The sequence below is a fragment of the Acinonyx jubatus genome, chromosome E2 (genome assembly GCF_027475565.1).
Source record: "Acinonyx jubatus isolate Ajub_Pintada_27869175 chromosome E2, VMU_Ajub_asm_v1.0, whole genome shotgun sequence".
Lineage (NCBI taxonomy): Eukaryota > Metazoa > Chordata > Mammalia > Carnivora > Felidae > Acinonyx > Acinonyx jubatus.
Genome location: NC_069396.1, coordinates 17,183,086 through 17,207,774, shown reverse-complemented (window position 1 = coordinate 17,207,774; position 24,689 = coordinate 17,183,086). Strand labels below are relative to the sequence as shown.

The 24,689-nt window shown below is 37.4% G+C and overlaps 1 protein-coding gene across 1 annotated transcript in view; it reads left to right on the top strand.

Annotated features, from left to right (window-relative positions):
• SNTB2 (syntrophin beta 2) overlaps window positions 1–24,689 on the top strand; it is a 99,885-nt gene that overhangs the window by 63,647 nt on the left and 11,549 nt on the right. The window contains exon 4 of the mRNA XM_027076084.2: window positions 8,363–8,505. Within this exon, the coding sequence (XP_026931885.1) occupies window positions 8,363–8,505 (143 nt within the window). The remainder of the gene's footprint in view (window positions 1–8,362; window positions 8,506–24,689) is intronic.

Sequence of the window (24,689 nt, the reverse complement as noted above, 5' to 3'; positions counted from 1 at the left end):
GGAATAAACCTAACCAAAGAGGTCAAGGACTTGTACTCTGAAAACTGTAAAACACTGATGAAAGATTGAAGATGACACCAAGATATGGAAAGACGTTCCATACTTGTGGATTGGAAGAACAAATATTGTTAAAATGTCTATACTACCCAAAACACTCTACACATTTAATGTAATCCCTATCAAAATATCAACAGCATTTTTCACAGAACTCAAACAAAGAAAACTAAAATATGTATGGAACTGCAAAAGACCCCAAATAGCCAAAACAGTCTTGAAAAAGAAAAGCAAAGCTGGAGGCATCACAATTCTGGACTTCAAGTTATATTACAAAGCTGTAGTCATCAAAACAGTATGGTACTGGGACAAAAGTAGACCTATAGATCAATGGAACAGAAGTGAAAAATCAGAAATAAACCCACAATTATATGGCCAATTAATCTTCACCAAAGGCAAAAAGAATGTCCAGTGGGAAAGAGAATGTCTTTTCAACAAATGGTGCTGGGAAAACTGGACAGCAACATGAAAAAAATGAAACTGGACTACTTTATTACACCATACACAAAAATAAATTCAAGATGGATTAAAGACCTAAATGTGAGACATGAAACCATAGAAGTCCTAGAAGAGAGCACAGGCAGTAATTTCTCTGACATTGACCGTAGCAACACCTTTCTAAATATGTCTCCTGAAGCAAGGGAAGCAAAAGGAAAAATAAACTCTTGGGACTATATCAAAATAAAAAGCTTCTGCACTGGGGCACCTGGGTGGCTCAGTCAGTTAGGTGTCTGACTGCTGATTTCAGCTTAGGTCATGATCTCACTGTTGGTGAGGTTGAGCCCCACATTGGGCTTCATGCTGACAGTATAGAGCCTGCTTGGGATCCTCTCTCTCTCCTTCTTTCTCTGCCCTTCCCCTGTTCATGCTCGCTCACATGCTCTCTCTCTCTCTCTCAAAATAAATAAATAAAATTTAAAAAAAAATAGCTTCTGTACAGCAGAGTAAACAATCAACAAATCTAAAAAGTAGCCAAATGGGAGAAGGTATTTGCAAATGACATATTCGATAAAGGGTTAGTATCCAAAATATAAAGGAACTTCTAAAACTCAACACCCAAAAAGCAAATAATCCAATTTAAAAATGGAGAGAATTCATGATCAGACGTTTCTCCAAAGAAGACCAACAACAGACACATGAAAAGATGGTCAACATCACTCAACACCAGGGAAATGCAAATCAAAGCTACAATGAGATATAACACCCCACACCTGTCAGAATGGCTAAAATAAAAAACATAGGAAACAACAGGTGTTGGCAAGGATGTGGAGAGAAAGGGGACCACTTGTGCAGTTGGTAGGAATGCAAACTGGTGCAGCCACTGTGGAAAACAGTATGGAGGTTCCTCATAAAGTTAAAAATAGAACTACCTTATGATCAGACTACTGGGTATTTACCCAAAGAATACAAAAAACACTAATTCAAAAGTATACATGCACTGTTATGTTTATAGCAGCATTATTGACAGTAGCCAAGGTATGGAAGCAGCCCAAGCATCCATCAATAGATGAATGTCTGAAGAAAATGTGGTATATAGATACAATGGAATATTATTGAGCCATAAAAAAGAATGAAACCTTACCATTTACAATGACATGAATGGGGCTAGAGAGTATAAGGCTAAGTGAAATAAGCCAGTTAGAGAAAGACAAATCACCATATAATTTCACTCATGTGGAATTTAAGGAACAAAATAAACAAGCAAAGGAAAAAAACTAAGACAAATCAAGAAACAGACTCTTAACTATAGAGAACAAACTCATGGTTACTGGAGGGAAAGTGAGGGAGGGATGGGTAAAATAAGTAATGAGGATTAAGGAGTGCACTGGTTGTAATGAGCACAGGGGTCATGTATGAAATTGTTTGAATTACACCTGAAACATAATACTGTATGTTAACTAACTGGAGTTAAAAACTTAAAAAAAAATAAAATGCACTTTTTATCCTCAAAAAAAAAAAAAGTGTTTCTTGATTTGTCTCTCTCTTTTTTTTTCCCCTTTGTTTATTTGTTTTATTTTTTAAATTCCACATATGAGTGAAATCCTATGGTATTTGTCTTTTTCTGACTTATTTCACCTAGCATGGTAATACACTCAGGGTCCATCCATGTCATTGCAAATGGCATGATTTCATTGTTTTTATGGCTGAATAATATTCCGTGTGTGTGTGTGTGTGTGTGTGTGTGTGTGTGTGTATGTATATGTATATATATATGTATGTGTATACATGTGTGTGTGTGTATATATATATACAACATCTGTTTTTTTAAGATTTTATTTTTAAGTAATCTCTACACCCAGCGTGGGGCTCAAACCACTAGATCAAGAGTTGTACACTTTACTGACTGAGCCAGTCAGGCACCCCTGTACCACATCTTTAATCAGTTATCTGTCAATGGATACTTGGGCTGCTTCCATAGATTGGCTATTGTAAATAATGCTGCTGTAAACATAGGGGTGTGTGTATCTTTTTGAATTAGTATTTTTGTATTCTTTGGGTAAATACCCAGTAGTATTACAATCCTACTGGATTGTGGGGTAGTTCTATATTTAATTTTTTTAAGACCCTCCATACTTTTCCACAGTGGCTTCACCAGTTTGCGTTTCCACCAACAGTGCATGAAGGTTCCTTTCTCCCCCACATCCTTGCCAACACTTGTTGTTTCTTGTGTTTTTTATTTTAGCCATTCTGACAGGTATGAGGTGATATCTCATTGTAGTTTTGATTTGCACTCTCCTGATAATGAGTGATGTTGAGCATCTTTTTTATGTCTGTTGGTGATCTGAATGTCTTCTTTGGAGAAGTGTCTGTTCATGTCTTCTCTCCATTTTTTAATTGAATTATTTGTTTTTTGGGTGTTGAGTTACATAAGTTCATTGCTTCTAAATTTTTATATGCTGAGGGGCGCCTGGGTGGCTCAGTCGTTGAGCGTCCGACTTCGGCTCAAGTCATCATCTCACAGTTAGTGGGTTTGAGCCCCGCGTCGGGCTCTGTGCTGACAGCCTGGAGCCTGCTTCGGATTCTCTGTCTCCCTCTCTCTCTGCCCCTTCCCCACTCTCATTCTGTCTGAATCTCTCTCAAAAATAAATAAACATTTAAAATAAATAAATAAATACATACATACATACATACATACATAAAATTTTATATGCTGATTGAAAAACTCAATTGAGTAGTAATTGTGCTGTGCTTTCAGCCATGTTAGAAATGTTCATGATTTTAAAAGGTAATACATTCACATGGTTCAAAGGTCAGAATAAAAAGTTAATAGGTGAAAAGTCTTTCTTTCCTTTCTGTCCCCCATCTAGCCAATTCCCACCCTTTTCCCCTAGAGAGGTAATCACTTTCATTCCCTTCCAGACAATCACTTGAGAGTGTCTTTATGCAAATAAAAGCAAATATGAACACATATTCTTTTTTTCTATAAGAGAAGACAACATATTATGCATACTACTTTATACCTTGTTTTTTTTTTCATTAATATATCATGGCAATCTTTCCGTATCAGTGCAGAGAGAGCATTCTTTCTCATAACTGTATAGTTTTCTATTGTGTGGCCATAATTAAATAAGCACTCCTCCCAGTTTTGTTACAATCTTTTGCCATTATAGACGATGGTACTGTGAATGACCTTGTAGTTTATCCTTCCATACATATGCGATCCATGGTCTTTGGTTTCCAAGTTCATATATACCAGATAATAAGGGAACCTGTATTATCTGAATATATTTGGTTCTTAAGTTTACAGGAGTGAGTAGTAAAACTTTGGTTAGTAAGGGATTTATCCAAAAATGTAACTGATGCAACAGTTCCTGTATCTGGATATTGAGAGCTTAGAAAGTAGGGGATATTTCTATACCTGGAGAAGAAATCTCCAGAAGTGCTGGGTCCCAGGGTGTATGAATTATCTATCGCTATATGAAAAATGACTCCAAAACTTAGTGGCTTTAAAATAAATATTTACTTCATATAGTTTCTAAAAATCAGGAATAGGGGAGTGGTATAACTGGGTGATTTTGGCTTGGGATCCCTTGTGACGTTGCAGTCAAACTGTTAGCGAGGGAGCAGTCATCTGACAGCTTGACTGGGGTGTTGGCAGGTCCGCTTCTAGTATGATTCATTCACGTGGCTGTTGGCAGAAGGCCTCAGTTATCTGCCATGGAGGCCTTGGTGCAGGGTCTCCTGAGTGTCCTTAAGACATAGCTACTTGTTTTCCTCAGAGTGAGTGATCTGAGAGAAAGAATAAGATAGAAGCCACAGTGCCATTTTTTGACCTAGTTTCTTCTGCTTTTTTTCTTTTCATTAGCAGCGAGTTACTAAGTTCACTCTACACCCAAAGGTTCCACCTCTTAAAGGGAAGAGTAGTAAAGAATTTGTGGACGTAATGTTTTAAAAAGGGTATATGCATTTGTAATTTTGATAAATGTTGCCAAATTGCCTTCCATCAGATTCCCACCAGCAATACATGAGAGCTGTCAGACTTTCAAAGTGAAATTAATTTAGTTTATGCTACACAAAGACAAGTAGAAAGGAGAAAAATAAAGCCACCAGTTCATTACAATATGTACTTTATGGGCCATATTTATGTGGTGAGTCTTCCGATCAATTTTGAGCTCTTAGAACACAGGAGCACATTTTTTCCCCAAATCTTTCCTGCTTCCAAAGAACTTAGCCTGATGCTATGTATACTGTAGATGCTCAGTAATTTTTTTGTGTATGTTTATACGTATGTATAAGAAAAGCAGAGAAGTCACTAACTATAAAATATTATCCAAGAACACAAGCTCAAGTTTGGGAAATAATACTAAGTGAGAAAGTTTAATCACTTTGAAAAATCGTACCACTGAACTAATTCCAAGTACTATTTCTAAAATACTCTTGATTTTTACTTTTTTGGGGGGTTACCCAAATCAGAGTATAGGGTTTTCAAGCAAGACTAGATACATTTCTCAGAAGTGTTATATTGAGTTTATGTATCTGATAAAGGTTGGACTAAGCAAATGCCAAAACTTTTCTAATTGGAACATTGTTTAATTCTTTGAGTGTGAAAATGGTCAAAATAATTTTATATTATATAATCTTTTCAATATAGATAAGCATTTCTTTTAGCATGAGATATATTTATTGAAAATCTTGTATACATGAAGTTGTTTCAGTTGTACTTAGAAAAGATAGTCATTTTACAGGGATAAATTTAGGAAGGATCATTAATTTAACTTTAAATAGTCTCTCATTTATCTTTTTTGTTATTTCACATTGTTAAAAACTCAGTTTGCTTAAAACAGGGAAAACCTATAATACAGGTAGTTGATAACCAATAGATAAGCTCTTCTCTGCATAGGGACTTCTGTCTCTTCATTGATACTGATTTTTATGTAACTGATAGTTTACTTTTTAGTTGGTTATAGTCTTAAAAGAGAATTTTAAGTCCACCAAATGGGGGACGTATTTATCTTTAAGACCAGTAGTTTTTAGGCTTTTGAGTATTCATTAGAAAAGACAAGACAGCCAAAGAAAGCTTTGTTTCCACAGCTTTGTTCCTGATCATTCTCAAAATGTGTAAAGACTCAAATTAGAGCATACACACTAAATCAGCATTACTGGAACGGTTTATTTAGTTTCTTCTCTGTTTTCTATCCTAATAACAAAATAAAGAACAGAAGTACATCACCTATCAAAAAGATTGATTTATAGGATTAAGGATTTAGGGAATGAATAGTAACCATTAGTTTTTCATGTTTAGTGCTCTACAACTTTATTAAAAAATAAAATCTGGAGAAGGCTGTTGTTTGGCCAGGTGTGTGTATGTGTGGGTGTTGAAACCCAAACAGACCAGAACCCTAACATTAGTATCCCTTTTTTCTCTGGCCAAAACCTTAATAGTGGAGCCCCAAGGCTGCTTGGACTGCTACCACAACAAAAACACATACTGTCTCTAGCAGGCAGCATTTTTACTCCAGTGAGAGCAAATAGTATCCTTATAACTTCAGGCGAATAGGCAAACAGAATGACTTAAATTGACGTTTCTTTTTTCTACAATGGTAAGTAGAAGAGGAAAAAGAAGTTCTCCAAACACTGACTCCAAAGGTCCAAAGAATAGTTTTGAAAAATTGTGGGTCTTCTAAAATATTTTTTTAATGCTTATTCATTTATTAGAGAGAGAGAGAGAGAGAGAAAGAAACAGAATCCAAAGCAGGTTCCAAGCTCTGAGCTGTCAGCACAGAGCCCAAGGCGGGGCTCGCGCTCACAAACCATGAGATCATGACCTGAGCCAAAGTCAGACACTTAACTGCCTGAGCCACCCAGGTGCCCCTAAAAGTTGTTAGTTGAACAAAAAGTTCTATCTTAAAAGTGGATATTGTTTGTATTGATAATAGCGATTTTCTTTTATTGCCTAAAATATCTTCTATGGGAAGAAATGCATTTAATTTGGGTTTTCCAGCTGCATATACTCTGATCGAGCCTTTAAAATCTCTCTTGTAACTGAGAGGAAAAGTTAATTTTAAAAAGTCAGTTTGCTATTTTAACCTCTTTGAAAGATAGATTTTATGTTATAGTAGTTCCCCTTCTGTATGGGGGATATATTTCTTCTTTTTTTTATGTTAATGTTTATTTATTTTTGAGAGAGAGAGAGAGAGCACACAAGCTGGGAAGGGGCAAAGAGAGGGAGACAGTGGATCTGAAGTGGGCTCTACACTGACAGCACAGAGCCTGCTGTGGGACTTGAACTCATGAACTGTGAGATCAGGACCTGAGCCAAAGTCAGACACTTAACAGACTGAGCCACCCAGGCACCCCAAGTGAGGGGATCTGTTTCAGGACCCCCAGTGGATGGCTGAAACCACAGGTAGCACTGAATGTAAAATATATATAATGTTTCTTCCTATTCTTATGTACATGTAATAAAATTTAATTTATAAATTAGGCACGGTAAGAGGTTAACAATAGCTAATAATGAAAAAGAAGAATTATAACAGTATACTATAATAAAGGCTATATGAATGTGGTTTCTTTCTCTCACAATATCTTATTGTACTGTATTAGCTCTTTTTGTGATGATGTGAGATGATAAAATGCCTGTGTGATGAGGTGAAGTGAGGTGAATGATGTAGGCATCATGACATAGCATTAGGCAATGATTGACCTTCTGACCATACATCAGAAGGAGGATTATCTGCTTCCTGACCATGGTTGACTGTAGGTTTTGAAATCGTGAAAAGCAAAACCATGCCTAGGGAAGACTACCGTATCTTTCCTACTGCAGCATTATCCATAACAATCTCAGAGACAAAGACTTAGAAATCCCTTTGGGTTATCTTGACCCAAAAATGTAAGAATCCAAGACAACCTCTTTAGAACTGATATTTTCCCTCCAGAGTTACCCATAGACTAAATATAGAATCTTAGAAAGCTTGGGTTCACTGTCCAAAGAAGTATAACTATTTCTACAGTACTTTGCTGGAATCTCAGAGTTGGGTCATACCTTTTGTGCTTTCAGCACATCCAAGAACATGAGGCATTTCCCTGGATAGAATTCATTTCCAACTCCTGGAATTAGCTGATGGCTGTAACTATGAGGGGAAAGTTCTGGTAAATAGATGTTATAACACAGAACCGAACCACTCAGGCCACTTTTCAGATTATAGATACATTCTTAAGGTGCTCTGACATGTCCAAATTACCTTCAGAAATCATTAAGGAAGAAAATATAAGAAGTAGCTTTAAAGATAACTCTTTGAGAGATAAGTGATTCATCAGTTCGATATCTCCTTGAAGCCACCAGTGATAGCTGAAGGATCGTTGTTAAAATAACACTATCATTAAGCATTCCCTGTTCCTCATCTCATGGGGGAAATTTTTTGATATACCAGGGCTTTTCTTGAGCATCGTCTTTTGCTTTTTGGCTTTGGGTCCTTGACAGTATGGATAAAGAGTAGTTGTTTTCCTACATTTTTAAGCCCTCACAGAGTTAACTGAACTTTATGTACGTAAATGCAATGGTACATTTAAAACAGAAACAGAAACTTCCTAAAATATAATGGGCAACTCTATAAAAACAGAGTCCTATCACTAGATAATGTCTGTAACTCTGGGAGAGCTTTTTTCAGATTGCACAGTCCACCTCACACTCCTATTGGAGAATCCCAGCCAGTGGAAAGGAACCTGATGGGATGTTTCCTGTTCCTCAAGTCTGTTAGGATCAGGGAACAAAATGGAGACCCACAATGTTAGACCATCACTGAAGGGACTTTTACAGCTATATATCATTATAGTTAGCTCTGCTTTCTGGATTTTACCATTGTAACAGGCAAAGCTAGATGGTGGAAGACAACAGTGGAGACCTGTCCTTATGGCTGTGACTGAGAAGGATTTGCTGCTTTATGACTGTATGCCATGGACAAGGGATGCCTGGGCATCACCATGTCATAGCTACCCCCTTGTTGCTACAAGGTAAGTCTGATGACAAAAAAAAAAAAAAAAAAAAAAAATAGCTATCCTACTCTAAACCTAAAAAAAATGTAAGGTGAATTCTATTATCTTCGTTTTTTAAAATAGCATTTAAGTTGTTGGTTGAGATATAGTTGGTTGAGACAAAAACTTATCTTTCACAACCTTATTATTTTGCAGCTCCTAGCTCAGAATAAATGTTTTCTTTCATTAGAATTTTTTTTAAGTTGTTGAAGCAGATTCTTAATTGCTCCCTTCAAATCTTGCTTAGTCATGAAGATAAATAGTAGGGTTTTTTTCTTCCTTTACTTTATTGACTGTGACTAGAAAACCACTGAAATTGTGGCAGCCTTTTGACTGAGTGATGAAATCATATAAACCAGAATGTGGTACTGTGGATAAGCCACATAACTCAGCCAAAATATTCTTCAATTCTATCTCTGGCATAAGAGCACACAGTTTTGGTGCCAGCAAATAAACATTGATTTGACCTGAAGCAACAGGATGTTTCTAGCATGCCAGATGTGGAGAGTTGGAAGGGAAAAGAATAGAGATATGTAGATTCAGGGGCCAAGATATCTTCAGATGTAACTGGAAACTAGTGTGAGACTAGAAAACATTTTCACATTCAGCTTTATTTGGGCTTAAAAAAAATAATCCAGTTTTGAAGTAACTCAAAAATTACACATTAAGAAGGAACTCCACAGAAAAGTATTGGGTAGAAAAAAAAAAAAAAAGCTAAATGATAGAGTCACCCCTGGTATGTCCCCCAGGGAGCAGTGTGGTTGTGGGGTCAGGGGGATGATGGGGTTCCTGCTTTGAGTAGACAAAGATTCATGTGAAGAAGAATATTCTTTAAATTATAGGAAGACTTGCACGTTTTATAGGATTTCCTTCAATTTGCCAAGTTCTTTTATATATGCCATTTTCATAAAAATATAATTAAAAAAAATTTTTTTAACATTTATTTATTTTTGAGAGACAGAGACAGACAGAGCATGAGCAGGGGAGGGGCAGAGAGAGAGAAGGAGACACAGAATCTGAAGCAGGCTGCAGGCTCTGAGCAAGCTGTCAGCACAGAGCCTGATGCGGGGCTCGAACCCACAAACTGTGAGATCATGACCTGAGCCGAAGTCGGATGCTCAACCGATTGAGCCACCCAGGTGCCCCTCATAAAAATATAATTTTTATATAGCTTTTAGGAGTTTCTCTGTAATTTAGAGCTGGAGCACCTAGATCACAGAATAGTGATAAAAGATTTGTTGAGCCTCAGAATTAGGCAGGTGCGCCCTCATTAATTCCTTGAGGACATAAGGGTCCTGCAGAAAGACTGAATTTATCAGTTTCTCTGGTTTTGTTCCCCCCCCTCCAGATTTTTTTTAATTCCCACTAAATTATACCTTTTGAGGTCAAGAACTATGACTTTGTCATCTCAGCACTCCCATGATGCTTTGCATATAGTGGGCCCTCAATAAATCTTAATTGAGTTCAATTCTATTACTTAAATTATAGTTTCTTGGTCATGGTTACATTGGGAGTCTGACAGGAATCCTATGAAAACATGTAGACCTATCAGTAGTTATAATTATATCAATTAAATCTGTATTTCCCAAAATTTAGAGTTTATGAATATGACTATCGAGATTTCTTAAGTTTAAATTTTATGGAAGAAGCTTCTACTTCAGTTATGATCGTGCAATGCAAGGAGGGTAGCTTTATCCTTACACATTTCCCTAATTGTGTGTCACTGGAGGCATGGAGCAGAAATCTGTGACATCCCATAGATGAGTTCAATACTAGAAGGTACAGTCCTATAAACAGATAAGTTCTGGCCATTGACATACAGGGCCTAGATCCCGAAAGTACTTCGTACTAAAGAAGGAAATGGGGTGGTTCTGTGTATACTATCAGTGTGGCATTAACTTGCAAATAGGGAAAAGAGATAAGTAAGTTTTAAGAGCTAAAACTCTAAAACTCTTAGGAGAAAATACAGGAGTTTATCTTCATGACCTTGGTTTAGGCAGAGCCTTCTTGGATAGGACACCGAAAGCATAAGGAACAAGAGAAAAAATAAATTGGTCTTAATTAAAATTAAAAACTTTTGTGCTTCAAATGTCACCATCAAGAAAGTGAAAAAACCCACAGAATGGGGGAAAATATTTGTAAATCATCTAATTTGGGACTTGTATCTAGAAAATAAAAGGACGGTTACAACTCAATAATAAAAATGTAAATTACCAATTAAAAATGGGGAAAGGGTCTGAATAGACATTTGTCCAAAGAAAATATTCAAATGGGCAATAAGCACATGAAAAGATGCTCAACATGAGGGAAATGCAAATTGAAACTACATTGAGATACCACTTCCTACCCACAAGATGGCTATAATTATAAAACAAGTGTAGACCAGGCTGTGGAGAAAATGGAACCCTCATACACTGCTGATGGGATTGTAAAATGGTGCAATTGATGTAGAAAACAGTCTGACAGTTCCTCGCAAGGCTAAACATTGAGTCACCAAAAGGAATGAAAACTTATGTCCACTCAAAAACTTATACAGGAATGTTCATAACAGCATTATACATACCACCCAAACAATGAAAATGACCCAAGTGTCTACCAAGTGGTAAACAAACGTGGTATATCCATACAATGAAATATTATTCATCAGTAAAAAAGAATACACTGCAATGTGGATGAACCTTGAAAACATGCTAAGTGAAAGTAGCCAGACACAAAAGACCACACATTGCATGACTTAGTTTATGTGAAATGGCCCAAGGAGGCAAATCTATAGAAACAGAAAGTTGATTATTCATTACCAGGGAAGGGGCAGGGGTTGGGAGAAATAGGAAGTGATGGCTAATGGGTATAGGACTTCTTTTTGGGGTAACGAAAATGTGCTAAAACTTGAGTGTGGTGATGACTGCACAATTCTGAAAATACTGAAAGCCATTAATTATATCTCAGTAAAGCTGTTATAATTAAAACAACTCCTCCCCCTGCCCCCCAAATCCAAAGATGTAATAGAAGAGACTAAGACCAATCCTTAATAAATTGAGTTTGAGTCCCTATTCTGCCATGTATAGTAGGTAATTGGCAGCATGTTACTTAACCTTTTTGTGCTGTAGAATTTTAATTTATTAAGTGAATCTTAATGAGATAGGGTAGGTGTGAGTATTAGATGAGTTAATACTTGTAAAATGCCTACAATGGTACCTGACACATTGTAAATGCTCAAGTCAATGTTAGCTGCTTTAATTATAATTATTATTTATTATTGAGTGAAAATCTGTCAAAGAGAAATTCTGTGTAAAATGTATAAATGGTTTGTTTCCATTGTTAAAAGAGGAACTTAGTTTGTGTAAGTAGAGAAAGTTTCACGTTAAACTTAAGGAACTAAAATGTATTATTTGGATCAACCTAGACATGCAAATTGAACTTGGCTATCAATTAAATGGGTGGAGCCTGTAGCTCTCTGAACATCTTGTTTCTTAAGAGGTTTAATTAATTTAACAGTAGGGATTCTTTCCTCCTTGTTCAGGAGGTACCAGGGGATTAGGAACTAAGATGGCAGGCAGATGAGAGGTTTATTTTTTCCATGTGGCCTTGTCAGCCAGGTGGAACTGGTTGAAGTCACTGCAAGATAGAATTAAGTGGGGCTTAATCACCCTCTGCCTCCCAGAGCGGGTAGAATTTGGCCACTGAGAGAAACCAAAGGCTGGAACCAGACCAGGAGGTATCCCGCAGAGAGAAGCAAGGCCAGAAAGTGGTACGTTTATGTCTTTTTAGTGTGGGGGGAAAGAGAGGGTTTGAGATTTATGAGTAATGAGAAAGGGCTGAATGTTCACTTTCACTAATTCTAATACTTTGGAAAATGTTCTTATGAGTAGATGAGACAAAGAAAAAAAGATAGTATAAAGACATAGGAAAGGAAAAGAAATCAAGGACCTTGATTACCCACAAAGGTAGGTGGTCCCTGATAAGAGTTAATTGTGGTTTAAAAATCAAAGAATGTTGCTAGAGTAATATAAATTAACATCATTTATTGGCTTGCACATTTACAGATTCCTAGAAACCAAGGTGTGTGTATGTGTATTGTGTACCTAATAGCTAGTACTTCACATTGGTGATGAATTAAATAAAATATGAGAGCGATAAATGAAGAGAATTTTTATTTAATTTATTTAATTTTATTTTACTTATTTCTAGAGAGTAAGTCAGAAACGTGACACAGGTAGAAAAACACAATGGTTTTAAAAAGGCTGTGGATTTTGCAGGATGTGCATTTTGTAGTCTTTTCCTATAAACTTTGATCTTTGACTGAAAGAGAAAAAGATCCAAAGAAAGTGTGGCTACTTTACAGTGTGGAAAATTGAAGTGGTGTTGTGCTTATGGGACTTAGGGGACAAAAGCTGCTAAAACGCCTTTGCATGAGCTCATCTGGCCTCCCCACTAAAGGGGGCCTTTTGGCAGTGTGTTCTAACCAACTGCTGCTCAGCAAGAGTCCGCAGCTGGTTTGAATTAGATTTCTTCTGCCAGATATTTCATAATCAAAACCTGTAGGAAAATTTCTCCTAGACTTTATATTTTTTAACGTCTGTCATGGGATTAACAATCAAACTGAATGTGGTAGAATCCACCCTGGCACTTTCCCCATGCTCTATCTTACTTGGATCATATGTGGAGTAATTTTGAAACCTACGTAACTCTTGCTGAGATAATTCATGTTTAATTGGCATGTTGGTTCTATAGGAACCAGCTCAGGGAGGCAGCTCTCTAAGCATATTTTCATGGACCTCTGAGGATCCCCTCTTCAGGGGGTCTGTGAGTTGAGAACTGTTTTCATAGTAATACTAAGATATTATTTGCTTTTTTCCCTGTTGATATTTGTAGAGAGTTGGTAAAATTGCTGGTGCCTTAGCATGAATCAAGGCAGTTGGCACCAAACTGTATAGATTTGCGGGAGGAGATGGGGAATGCCAGTTTAACCTCAAAGTGCCTTTGTTGGAGCAGTACGAATTATGAGTTTATTTAATCTTAACCCTTGAATATTCATATTTTTAATATTCTGTAAGATGAGGTGGGAAGTACTCACAAAGCACCTCTGCTATGTACTGTAGTATGATAGTTGTCTCAAAGAAAAACAAGTGTGTGGTGGAGTTGCTGGTTTAAGTACCTATGTTTTTTCATGGACTGCCATTTTTTACTTGAAAAAAACAACTTATGGAGAGATGGCAGAGTGGAGTATCCTAAGCTTACCTCATCCCACAGATACAACTAGATAACACATCAATGTAGATAACACAGAAAACGACCCAAGGGCTTGCAGAACAAACCCCACAACTAAAGGTAGAGAAGAGGCTACACTGAAGAGAGTAGAAAGGGCAGAGACATGGTGGGGAGCTAAAAGGACCCTGGCTGTCTGCAGTAGAGAGGGAGCCACCGGCACAGAGAAGGGCAAGAAACAGACTATCACGTCAGGAAGCCTGCACAGGAAAGGCAAATCCCCGTAACATTTGTCTTTGAAACTGAGGGGCTAAATTTCACGAGTTCTTATAACCAGCCATGCTTAAAGTCTGGAATTTTGAAAATCTGTGGGCTTGGCTCTGGGAGAGCCCCAAGGGCTGTAGGAAGCTGAGACCCCACCCTTATAGAGACAGCACAAGAAACACCCAAGGAGATCCAGTGTAGAAGCAGCAGTTTGAAAACACCTGGGTCATATGGGAGGGAGAGTAATTTACTTATCTCCAAGCAGGTCCCAGAGAGGCAGGGATTGCAGAGAGACCCCCTCCAGGAACAAAGGAGCTTATAGGTGCCATTTCTCCATTTCCTTCCCCTGCCCCTCAGCATAAACAGACGGCCATCACTACTCACTACCTAACTTGCTTATAACAAGCCACCCCTTCACCCTGTGCTTCGGTGGATCCACCCTTTTCTTTTTTAATAAAAAGAATTTTTGAGAGGGAGAGAGAGTGTGAGCCGCAGAGAGGCAGGGAGAGAGAGAGGGAGAGAAAGAATCCCAAACAAGCTCTGCACTGTTAGCATGGAGTCCGATGGAGGGCTCAATCTCATGAACTGAATCATGAGATCATGACCTGAGCCAAAATCAAGAGTCAGACACAACTGACTGAGCCACCTATCCACCCTTTCCTGTCACACTTGCCTTTGGGTCCCCTCCTGTAGAAGACCTGCATAAACTTCAACACCATGTCTCCCAACCTGCTCATTTTATTGGGCCTTGGTCCTGGTGGTGGCAGTTGGCCACCTTCCAGGGAGGTTGCATGCACCTTGTTAAACCTTAATCCTCCAACCACACAGGCTTGAGGTGGCCCCCACTGGCCCCAGTGTCCTCAATGGCTGCACATCCCCTGTGGAAGAGGACTGGTGCCACCTTGTGAAATGTACATGCCCCACCCACTACTTTGAAGAGCATCTCTGGCTTTTCTAACACAGAGAAACAGACCCAGAGAGTTAGACAAAATGAGGAGACTTAGGGGGGCACCTGGGTGGCTCAGTTGGTTAAGCATCTGACTTCGGCTCAGGTCATGATCTCGTGGTTCATGGGTTGGAGCCCTGCATCAGGCTCTATGCTACAGCTCAGAACCTGGAGCCTGCTTCAGATTCTGTGTTTCCCTCTCTCTCTCTACCCCTCCCCTGCTCACACTCTGTCTCTGTCTCTCAAAAATGAATAAACATTAAAAAAAAAAAAAATGAGACTGAGGATTATGTCCCCAATGAAAGAACAGGACAAAATCACAGCAAGACAGTTAAATGAAATGGAGATCAATAATATGCCTGATAGAGAATTTAAGGTAATGGTCATAAGATAGACAATGGACTTGAGAAAAGAGTGGAGGACATGAGTGAGACCATTAACAAAGAGATAAAAAAGAACCAGAGTTGAAGAACACAATAAATGAAATGAAAATTCATTAGATGGAATAAACAGCAAGCTAGAGGAAGCAGAGGAACAAATGAATGACCGTGAAGACAGAGTAATGAATGTAATCAAGTTGAGCAGGTTAGAGAAAAAAAAGATTATGTAAAATGAGAATAGACTTAGGGAATTCAGTGATTCCATCAAGCACAATAGCATTCACATTATAGTGATCCCAGAAGAAGAGAAAGAAAAGGGTGCAGAAAGTTTATTTGAACAAATAATAGCTAAAAACTTCCCAGACCTGGGGAAGGAAACAGATATCGAGATCCAGGAGCCACAGAGATCCCCCAACAAAATCAACCCAACGAGGTTCACGCAAAACACATAGTAATTAAAGTGGCAAAAAGTAATGATAAAGAAAACAAATTTTAAAGCAGTAAGAGAAAAGAAGATAGTTACATACTAGGGGACACCCCATTTTTCAGCAGAAACTTTGCTAGCTAGAAAGGAGTGGCATGATATATTCAAAGTCCTGAAAGGGAAAAATCTGCAGCCACGATACTCTATCCAGGAAGGCTATCATTCAGAATAGAAGGAGAGATAAACAGTTTCTCAGACAAACAAAAACTAAAGGAGGTCATGACCACTAAACCAGCCCTCAAGAAATGTTAAAGGGGATTCTTTGAGAGGAAAGGAAAGACTATGAGTATGAAAAGTAAGAAACACAAAAGCAGTAAAAATAGGTATATCTGTAAAAATCAGTCAAGGCATTCACAAAATAAAAGGATGTAAAAAAAATATGTCACCATATACCTAACACGTTGCAGTGGGAGTCAAGAGTGTGGTCAAGCTTAAGTGACAATCAACTTAATATAGACTGCTATATACAGAAGATATTATATACAAATTGAATGGTAACCACAAATCAAAAACCAGTAATTGATATGTAAAGAATAAAGAGAAAGAAATCCAAGTATATCACCGAAGAAAGCCAGCAAACCATGAAAGAGAGCAAGAGAAGAAAAGATCAGGGAAAAACTATCAGAACAACCACAAAACAAGTGACAAAATGGCAGTAAATACGTATCTATCAATTATTACTTTGTTTTTTTTAATATAGAATTTATTGTCAAATTGGGTTCCATATAACACCCAGTGCTTATCCCAACAGGTGCCCTTCTCAATGCCCATCACCCACTTTACTCTGAATGTAAAGGGACTAAATGCCTCATTCCAAAAACATAGGATGACAGAATAAGTAAAAAAAACAAGACCCATCTATATGCTGCCTACAAGAGACTCATTTCAGACCTAAAGATATGTACAAATTAAAAGTGACAGGTTGGAGAAACACTTGTTGAGCAAATGGATGTCAAAATAAAGCCAGGGTAGCAATACTTATATTGGATGAAATAGACTCTAAAACAAAGATTGTAGCAAGAGACAAGTCTGTCAGTATATTAACAAAGTATATAACAAAGTATTTTATTATATGCTATATAATAATAAAGAGGACAATCCAACAAGAAGAAATAACGGTTGTAAATATTTGTGCACCCAACATGGAAGCATGCAAACACATAAAATAGTTAATAACAAACATAAAGAACTAATCAACAGTAACACTATAATAGTAAGGAGCTTTAATACCCTACTTATATCAATGGACAGATCATCCAAACAGAAAATCAATAAGGAAAGAGTGACTTTGAATGATATACTGGACCAGATTGATGTAACATTTATATTTGGAACATTTCATCCTAAAACAACAGAATACACATTATTTTCAAGTACACATAGACCATTTTCCAGATTAGATCGCATATTAGGCCACAAAACAAGTCTCAACAAATTAAAAAAATCACAGTCATACCATGAATCTTTTCTGATCACACTGGTATTAAACTACAACCACAGGAAAATATCTGGAAAGAGCACAAACAAATGGAGGTTAAATAACATGGTACTAAACAATGAATGGGTCAGCCAGGAAATTAAAGAAGAAATAAAAAATTACATGGTGACAAATGAAAATGAAAACACGATGGTCCAGAATCTCTGGGATGCAGCAAAAGTGGTTCTAAGAGGGAGGTTTATAGCAAGAAAAATCTCAAACAACCTAACCTTACAGTCAGAGGAACTAGAAAAAGAAGAACAAACAAAACCTTAAATCAGCAGAAGGAAGGAAATAATAAAGATTAGAGCAGAAATAAATGATATAGAAACCAAAAATCAACAGAACACATCGATGAAACTAGGAGCGATTTGTTAAAAAGATCAACAAAATTGATAAACTTCTAGCCAGACTTATAAAAAGAGAGAAAGGACTCAAACAAAATCACAGATGAAAGAGGAGAAATAACAACCAACACCACAGCAATACAAATAATTGTAAGAGAATATAAGAAAAACTATATGCTAAAAAAATTAGACAACCTAGAAGAAATGGATAAATTTACAGAAACACATAACCTACCAAAACTGAAGCAAGAAGAAATGGAAAAATTGAACAGACCAATTACCAGCAAGGAGACTGAATCAGTAATCAAAAACTCCCAACAAACAAAAGTCCAAGACCAGATGCCTTCCTGGACGATTTCTAGCAGACATTTAAAAAAGAGTTAATAACTGTTATTCTCAAACTATTCCAAGAAATAGAAGAAAAAAAACTTCCAAATTTATTCTATGAGTCCATTATCACCCTGATATCAAAACCAAACAGGGGCGCCTGGGTGGCTCAGTCAGTTGGGCGTCCGACTTCAGCTCAGGTCATGATCTCGAGGGTTGTGAGTTCGAGCCCCGTGTCGGGTTCTGTGCTGACAGCTTAGAGCCTGGAGCCTGCTTTGGATTCTCTGTCTCCCTCTCTCTCTGCCCCTCCCCTGCTCATTCTCTGTCTCTCTCTGTCTCAAAAATAAATAAAACATTAAAAAAATTAAAAAAAAACAAAGACAACACACACACGCCCACACACACACACGCCCACACACACACACACACACACACAAAGTAATGCAGGCCAATATCTCTGATGAACAAAGATGGATAAATCCTCAACAACATACTAGCAATCCAACTTAAACAATACATTTTAAAAAATCACTCACCATGATCAAATGGGATTTATTCCTGGGTTGCTAGGGTGTTTCAACATTTGCAAGTCAATCAATGTGATACATCACGTCTGTAAGAGGAAGGATGAAAGCCATATGATCATTTTAGTAGATGCAGAAAAAGCACTGGACAAAGTATAACATCCATTCGTGATAAAAGCCCTCAACAGAGTAGTTTTAGAGGGAACATACCTCAACATAATAAGACTTCATGTGAAAAACACACAGCGAACATCATACTCAATGGGGAAAAACTGAAAGCTTTCCCCTAAGGTCAGGAACAAGAGAAGGATGTTCATTCTCACCACTTTTATTTGACATAGTATTGGAAGTCCTAGCCATAGCAATAAGAACAAAAAGAAATAAAGGCATCCAAATTGGTAAGAAAGATGTAAAACTTTCACTGTTTGCAGATGATGTGCTACTCTATGCAGCCAACCCAAAAGACTCCACCAAAAAACTGCTAGAACTAATAAACGAATTTAGTAAAATCACAGTCCACAAAAATCAATGTGCAGAAATCTGTTGCATTTCTATATACTAATAATGAAGTAGCAGAAAGAGAAATTAAGAAAACAGTCCCATTTACACTTGCAACCAAAACAATAAGATACCTAGGAATAAACCTAACCAAAAAGGTCAAAGACCTGTACTCTAAAAACTGTAAAACACTGATGAAAGAGATTGAAGACGATACCAAGAAATGGAAAGATGTTCCATGCTTGTGGATTGGAAGAACAAATATTGTTAAAATGTCTATACTACTCAAATAATCTACACATTTAATGCAATCCCTATCAAAATATCAACAGCATCTTTTACAGAACTAGAAGAAAGAATACTAAAATATGTATGGAACTGCAAAAGACCCCAAATAGCCAAAGCAGTCTTGAAAAAGAAAAGCAAAGCTGAAGGCATCACAGTTCTGGACTTCAAGTTATATTATAAAGCTGTAGTAATCAAAACAGTATGGTATTGGGATAAAAGTAGACCTATAGATCAATGGAACAGAAGAGAAAAATCAGAAATAAACCCACAATTATTTGGCCAATTAATCTTCAACAAGGTGGAAAGAATATCCAGTGGGAAAAAGAATGTCTTTTCAACAAATGGTGATGGAAAAACTGGAGAGCAACACACAAGAAGAATGAAACTGGACCACTTTCTTACATCATACACAAAAATAAATTCAAAATGGATTAAAGACCTAAATGTGAGACATGAAACCACTTAGAGTAGAATTCAGTGATTGACCACTTATATACAACACCCAGTGCTCATCACAAGTGCCCTTTTTATTTTATGTCATTTTATTTTGTTTTATTTTATTTATTTTTTAGTGTTTATTTACTTTTGAGAGAAAGAGAGAGAGACACAGAGGCGTGAGTGGGGTAAGGGCAGAGAGAGGGAGACACAGAATCTGAAGCAGGCTCCAGGCTCCGAGCTGTCAGCACAGATCCCAATGTGGTGCTGGAACTCACAGACTGCTAGACCATGACCTGAGCTCAAGTCGGATGCTTAACCGATTGAGCCACCCAGGCACCCCAACAAGTGCCCTTTTTATTTTTATTTATTTAAAAAATTTTTAATGTTTTTATTTAGTTTTGAGAGAGAGAGCAGGCAGGGGAGGGGCAGAGAGAGAGGGAGACACAGAATCCGAAGCAGGCTCCAGGCTCCGAGCCATCAGCACAGAGCCTGATGCAGGGCTCAAACCCACGAACCGTGAGATCATGACCTGAGCCAAAGTCGGACACCTAACCAACTGAGCCACCCAGGCACCCCAACAGTGCCTGTTTTAATACCCATCACCCATCTAGCCCATCTCCCACCCATCTCCCTCTGTCAACCCTCAGTTTATTCTCCATCCTTAAGAGTCTCTTGGGGTTTGCTTCCCTCTCTTCTCTTCCCCCCCCCCCTTTCCCATGTGTTCATCCGTTCTGTTTCTTAAATTCCATATATGAGTGGAATCATATGGTATTTGTCTTTCTCTGATTGACTTATTTCGCTTAGCATGATACATTGTAGCTCATCCTCATGGTTTTAAGTTGCATTTCCCTAATAGCTAATGATGTTGAGCATCTTTTCATGTACTTATTGGGCATGTGTGTATTTTATTTGGAGTAATATCTATTCAAATCCTTGATCCTCTAACTGGGTTGCTTTTTTATTATTCATTTGTAAGAATTCTTTATATATTCTGTAGACAAATACCTTATTAAATATATGACTTGCAAATGTTTTTCCCATTCAGTGGATTGTCTTTCACTTTCTTGATAGTGTCATTGAAACACAAAAGCTTTTGGTGCACCTGGGTGACTCAGTTGGTTAAGCGTCTGACTTTGGCTCAGGTCATGATCTTGAGCTTTGTGAGTTCAGGCCGTGCATTGGGCTCTGTGCTGACAGCTCAGAGCCTGGAGCCTGCTTCAGATTCTGTGTCTCCCTCTCTCTGCCCTTACCCCACTCATGCCTCTGTGTCTCTCTCTCTTTCTCTCAAAAGTAAATAAACATTTAAAAAAATGTTGAAGCAGAAAAACTTTTAACTTTGATAAAGTCCAATTTCTCAGTCTTCTCATATGTTGTGTCTCATTTTTGTGTCTTAATCTGAGAAGGCTTTCCCTAATCCAGGGTTACAAAAATTTACTCGTTTGTGTTCTTCTAAAAGCTTTATAACTCTTACACTTAATTCTTAGAGTCAATTTTTGTGTATAGTATGAAGTAGTGGTCAAATATCATTGTTTTGCTTGGGAATATCCAGTTATCATAGTACCATTTGTTGAAAAGACTATTCTTTTTCCATTAAACTCTCTTGGCAAAAATCAATTGATCATAACTGTAAGTGGTTTTTTTTTTTTTTTTTTTCTTCTGGACTATCAGTTATATACCTGTGGTAAGTTTTGAAATCAGAAGTATGAATCCTTCAATTTTGTTTTTTCAAAATTATTTTGGTGATTGTGAGTCCCTTGCATTTTAATTTGGATGTTAGTATCAGCTTGTTAATTTCTGCAAAAAAAAAGACATGGAATTTGGTAGAGATCACATTGAATCTGTTCATCAATTTAGGAAATATTGCCATCTTAAAAATATTATCTTCTAGTCTGTGACACAGTGTATCTTTTTATTTATTTAGGTTTTTAATTTCTTTTAGCGGTGCTTTGTAGTTTTCTGAGTATAAGTTTTATATTTCATTTGCTAAATTTATTTCCTAAATGGATTGTTTCTTTTAAAAATTTTTAAGTTTATTTATTTATTTTTGAGAGAGAGACACAGTCTACAACCATACCACCCTGAACACACCCGATCTCGTCTGATCTCAGAAGCTAAGCAGGGTTGGACCTGATTAGTACTTGGATGGGAGAAAGAGAGAGAAAGACCGGGGTGGGGGGGGGGGGCGTGGGGAGGGAGGGGGGGCAGAGAGAGAGAGAGAGAGAGAGAGAGAGAATCCCAAGCAGGCTCCACACAGTGGCACAGAGCCCAATGTGGGGCTTGAATTCTAACCATGAGATCGTGACCTGAGCCAAAACCAAGAGTCAGATACTTAATCAACTGAGTTACCCAGGCGCCTCGGATTGTTTTCTTAATTTCCTTTTTAGATTGTTTGGTGGTAGTGTATATAATCAAGACATTAATTTTTATATCTTGATCTGCATTCTTGTTCAACTTATTAGCTTAATAGGTTTTTAGTGGATTCCTTGGGACTTTCTATGTACAAGATCATATCATCTTCAAATAAGAGGTAGTTGTACTACTTTCTATTCTGAGTGCCTATTATTTCATTTTCTTGCCTCGTTGCTCTGGCTAAAATCTCCAGTAAATGTTGAATAGAAGTGGCAAAAACAGACATCTTTGTTTCCCAATCTTAATGGGAAAGCATTCAGTCTTTTACTGTTAAGTGTGATGTTAGCTGTGGGCTTTTCATAGATGCCCTTTATCAGGTTGAATAAATTCTCTTCCATGTTTTTGGGGTATTTTCTTCATGAAAGGGTTTGGGGTTTGTCAAATGCTTTTTCCATGTCTAATAACAATGATCATGTGGGTTTGTCCTTTATCTGTTTATATGGTATATTACCATATTGATTTTCAGGTGTTAAACCAACCTTGCACTTACAGGATAGATCTTATTTGGTTATGCTAGATTGAATTTGCTAGTATTTTAATGAGGATATTTGCGTGGTATTGGAGTACTACTGGCTTCATAGAATGAGTTGGGAAGTGTTCCTTTGTCTTTTTTTTTTTTTTTTTTTTTGAAGAGTTCATAAAGATTGGCATTAATTCTTTTTTTTTTTTTTTTTTTTTAATATTTGGTAGAATTCACCAGCAATGCCATCTGGGCTTGAGATTTTTTTCTTCATGGGAAGTTTTTCACTGTTAGTTGAAGGGATTTTTAAAATATATTTTGTTAGCACTCAGTACTTTCTTAGACAATATTCTGCTCTTTCTCTTGTATCTAAAAATAGTTTTTAGTTCATGAATGTTACATGTCTTTGTCCTTGAAACTCTGTTCTTAAGAAATCTCATGGGGGGCGCCTGGGTGGCTCAATCAGTTGAGTGTCCGACTTCAGCTCAGGTCATGATCTCACTGTTCATGGGTTCAAGCCCCACATCAGGCTCTGTACTGACAGCTCAGAGCCTGGAGCCTGCTTTGGATTCTTTGTCTCCCTCTCTCTCTGCCCCTCCCCACTTGCAGTCTGTCTCTCTTTCAAAAATAAACATTAAAAAAAAAAAAGTATGGGACAGAGTATATACAATGTATGATAGAAACTCTAGGGTTTTTTGCTAATTGTTTCTCAGTATTTTCTCTTCTGTACTTTGTTTCATTGCTGCCTCATACTTGATTTGAACCTTCTCTCCAAAACATTAGTTAAGGCTCTCATTTTGTTACATCTAAAAGTATTTCAAGAGCATCACTACCTAGCCCCCCACAAATGAGTTTGAACCCACTTTTTAAAGCAAAAAGATGGGGGCAGCTAGGTGGCTCAGTTGGTTAAGCATCCATCTTAACCAGGTCATGATCACATGGTTGGTGAGTTCAAGCCCCACATTACTATCAGCACAGAGCTTACTTTGGATCCTCTGTCTCCCTTTCTCTCTCCCCTCTCCACTCCCCCCCCCCCGCCCCCACTGCTCACGCTCACACTCTATCTCAAAAAGAAATAAACATTTAAAAACAAACAAAAAGGTGTGTCTGGGTGACTCAGTCAGTTAAGTGTCCAACTTTGGCTCGGGTCACGATCTCATGGTTCATAGGTTCGAGCCCCACGTCGGGCTCTGTGCTGACAGCTCAGAGCCCGGAGCCTGCTTTGGATTCTGTGTCTCCCTCTCTGTCTCTGTCCCTCCCCTGCTGTGCTCTCTCTCTCTCTCTCTTTCAAAAGTAAATAAACATTTTAAAAAATAATAAAAATAAAAACAAGCAAAAAAGTAAAAAGATGGCACATCATTTTTTGTTTTTTTAATATAATGGAACAGTATCACATTTCAAGTGAATGGAAGTGAAGAGTTATAGTCGAGTAGCTTCAAAATTTAGAAAATCAGTTTTCACTGGCTATTTACTTTAGGAACAGAAATTAATTATGTCTCATTCTTATCATAATGTGCACAGCCTAAAAAATATACGCTCTCTGAACAGACTGAAGGTCAAAGTCCCCAGGCACAACATTTATCACAAATAATGGTCCCTGCTCCAGTCAACCAGGAGTTAGATGAAGAAATGTTCACGTAAGCATTTCATTGAAACCCTTGAGATGCACAGTAGTTGATACGACTTACTGGCTTCAACTCACCATTCTACTTTGTTTCTGAGTTGTACCCCTTTAGATACCTAATGTAAGTAGAGTCAGGCAGTATTTGTCTTTTTGTGACTAGCTTATTTCACTTAGTATAATATCTAAAAGGTTCTTGTGTGTTATAGTATATGACAGGATTTCCTTCTTCTTAAGGCTGAATAATAATCTATTGTATGTAAATGCCACATTTTTCTTCAGTCATTCATCTGTCAGTAGACATTTAAGTTGCTTCCACCTCTTGGCTATTGTGGATAATGTTGCAGTGAACATAGATGTAAAATATCTCAGGAATCTGATTTCACTTCTTTTGGATATATACTAAGAAGTGAGTCTTTTGCCCATTTTTCACCTGGGTTTTTTTGTTTTCTTATTGTTGAATTTTAAGAGTTCATTGTTTATTGTGGATATTAG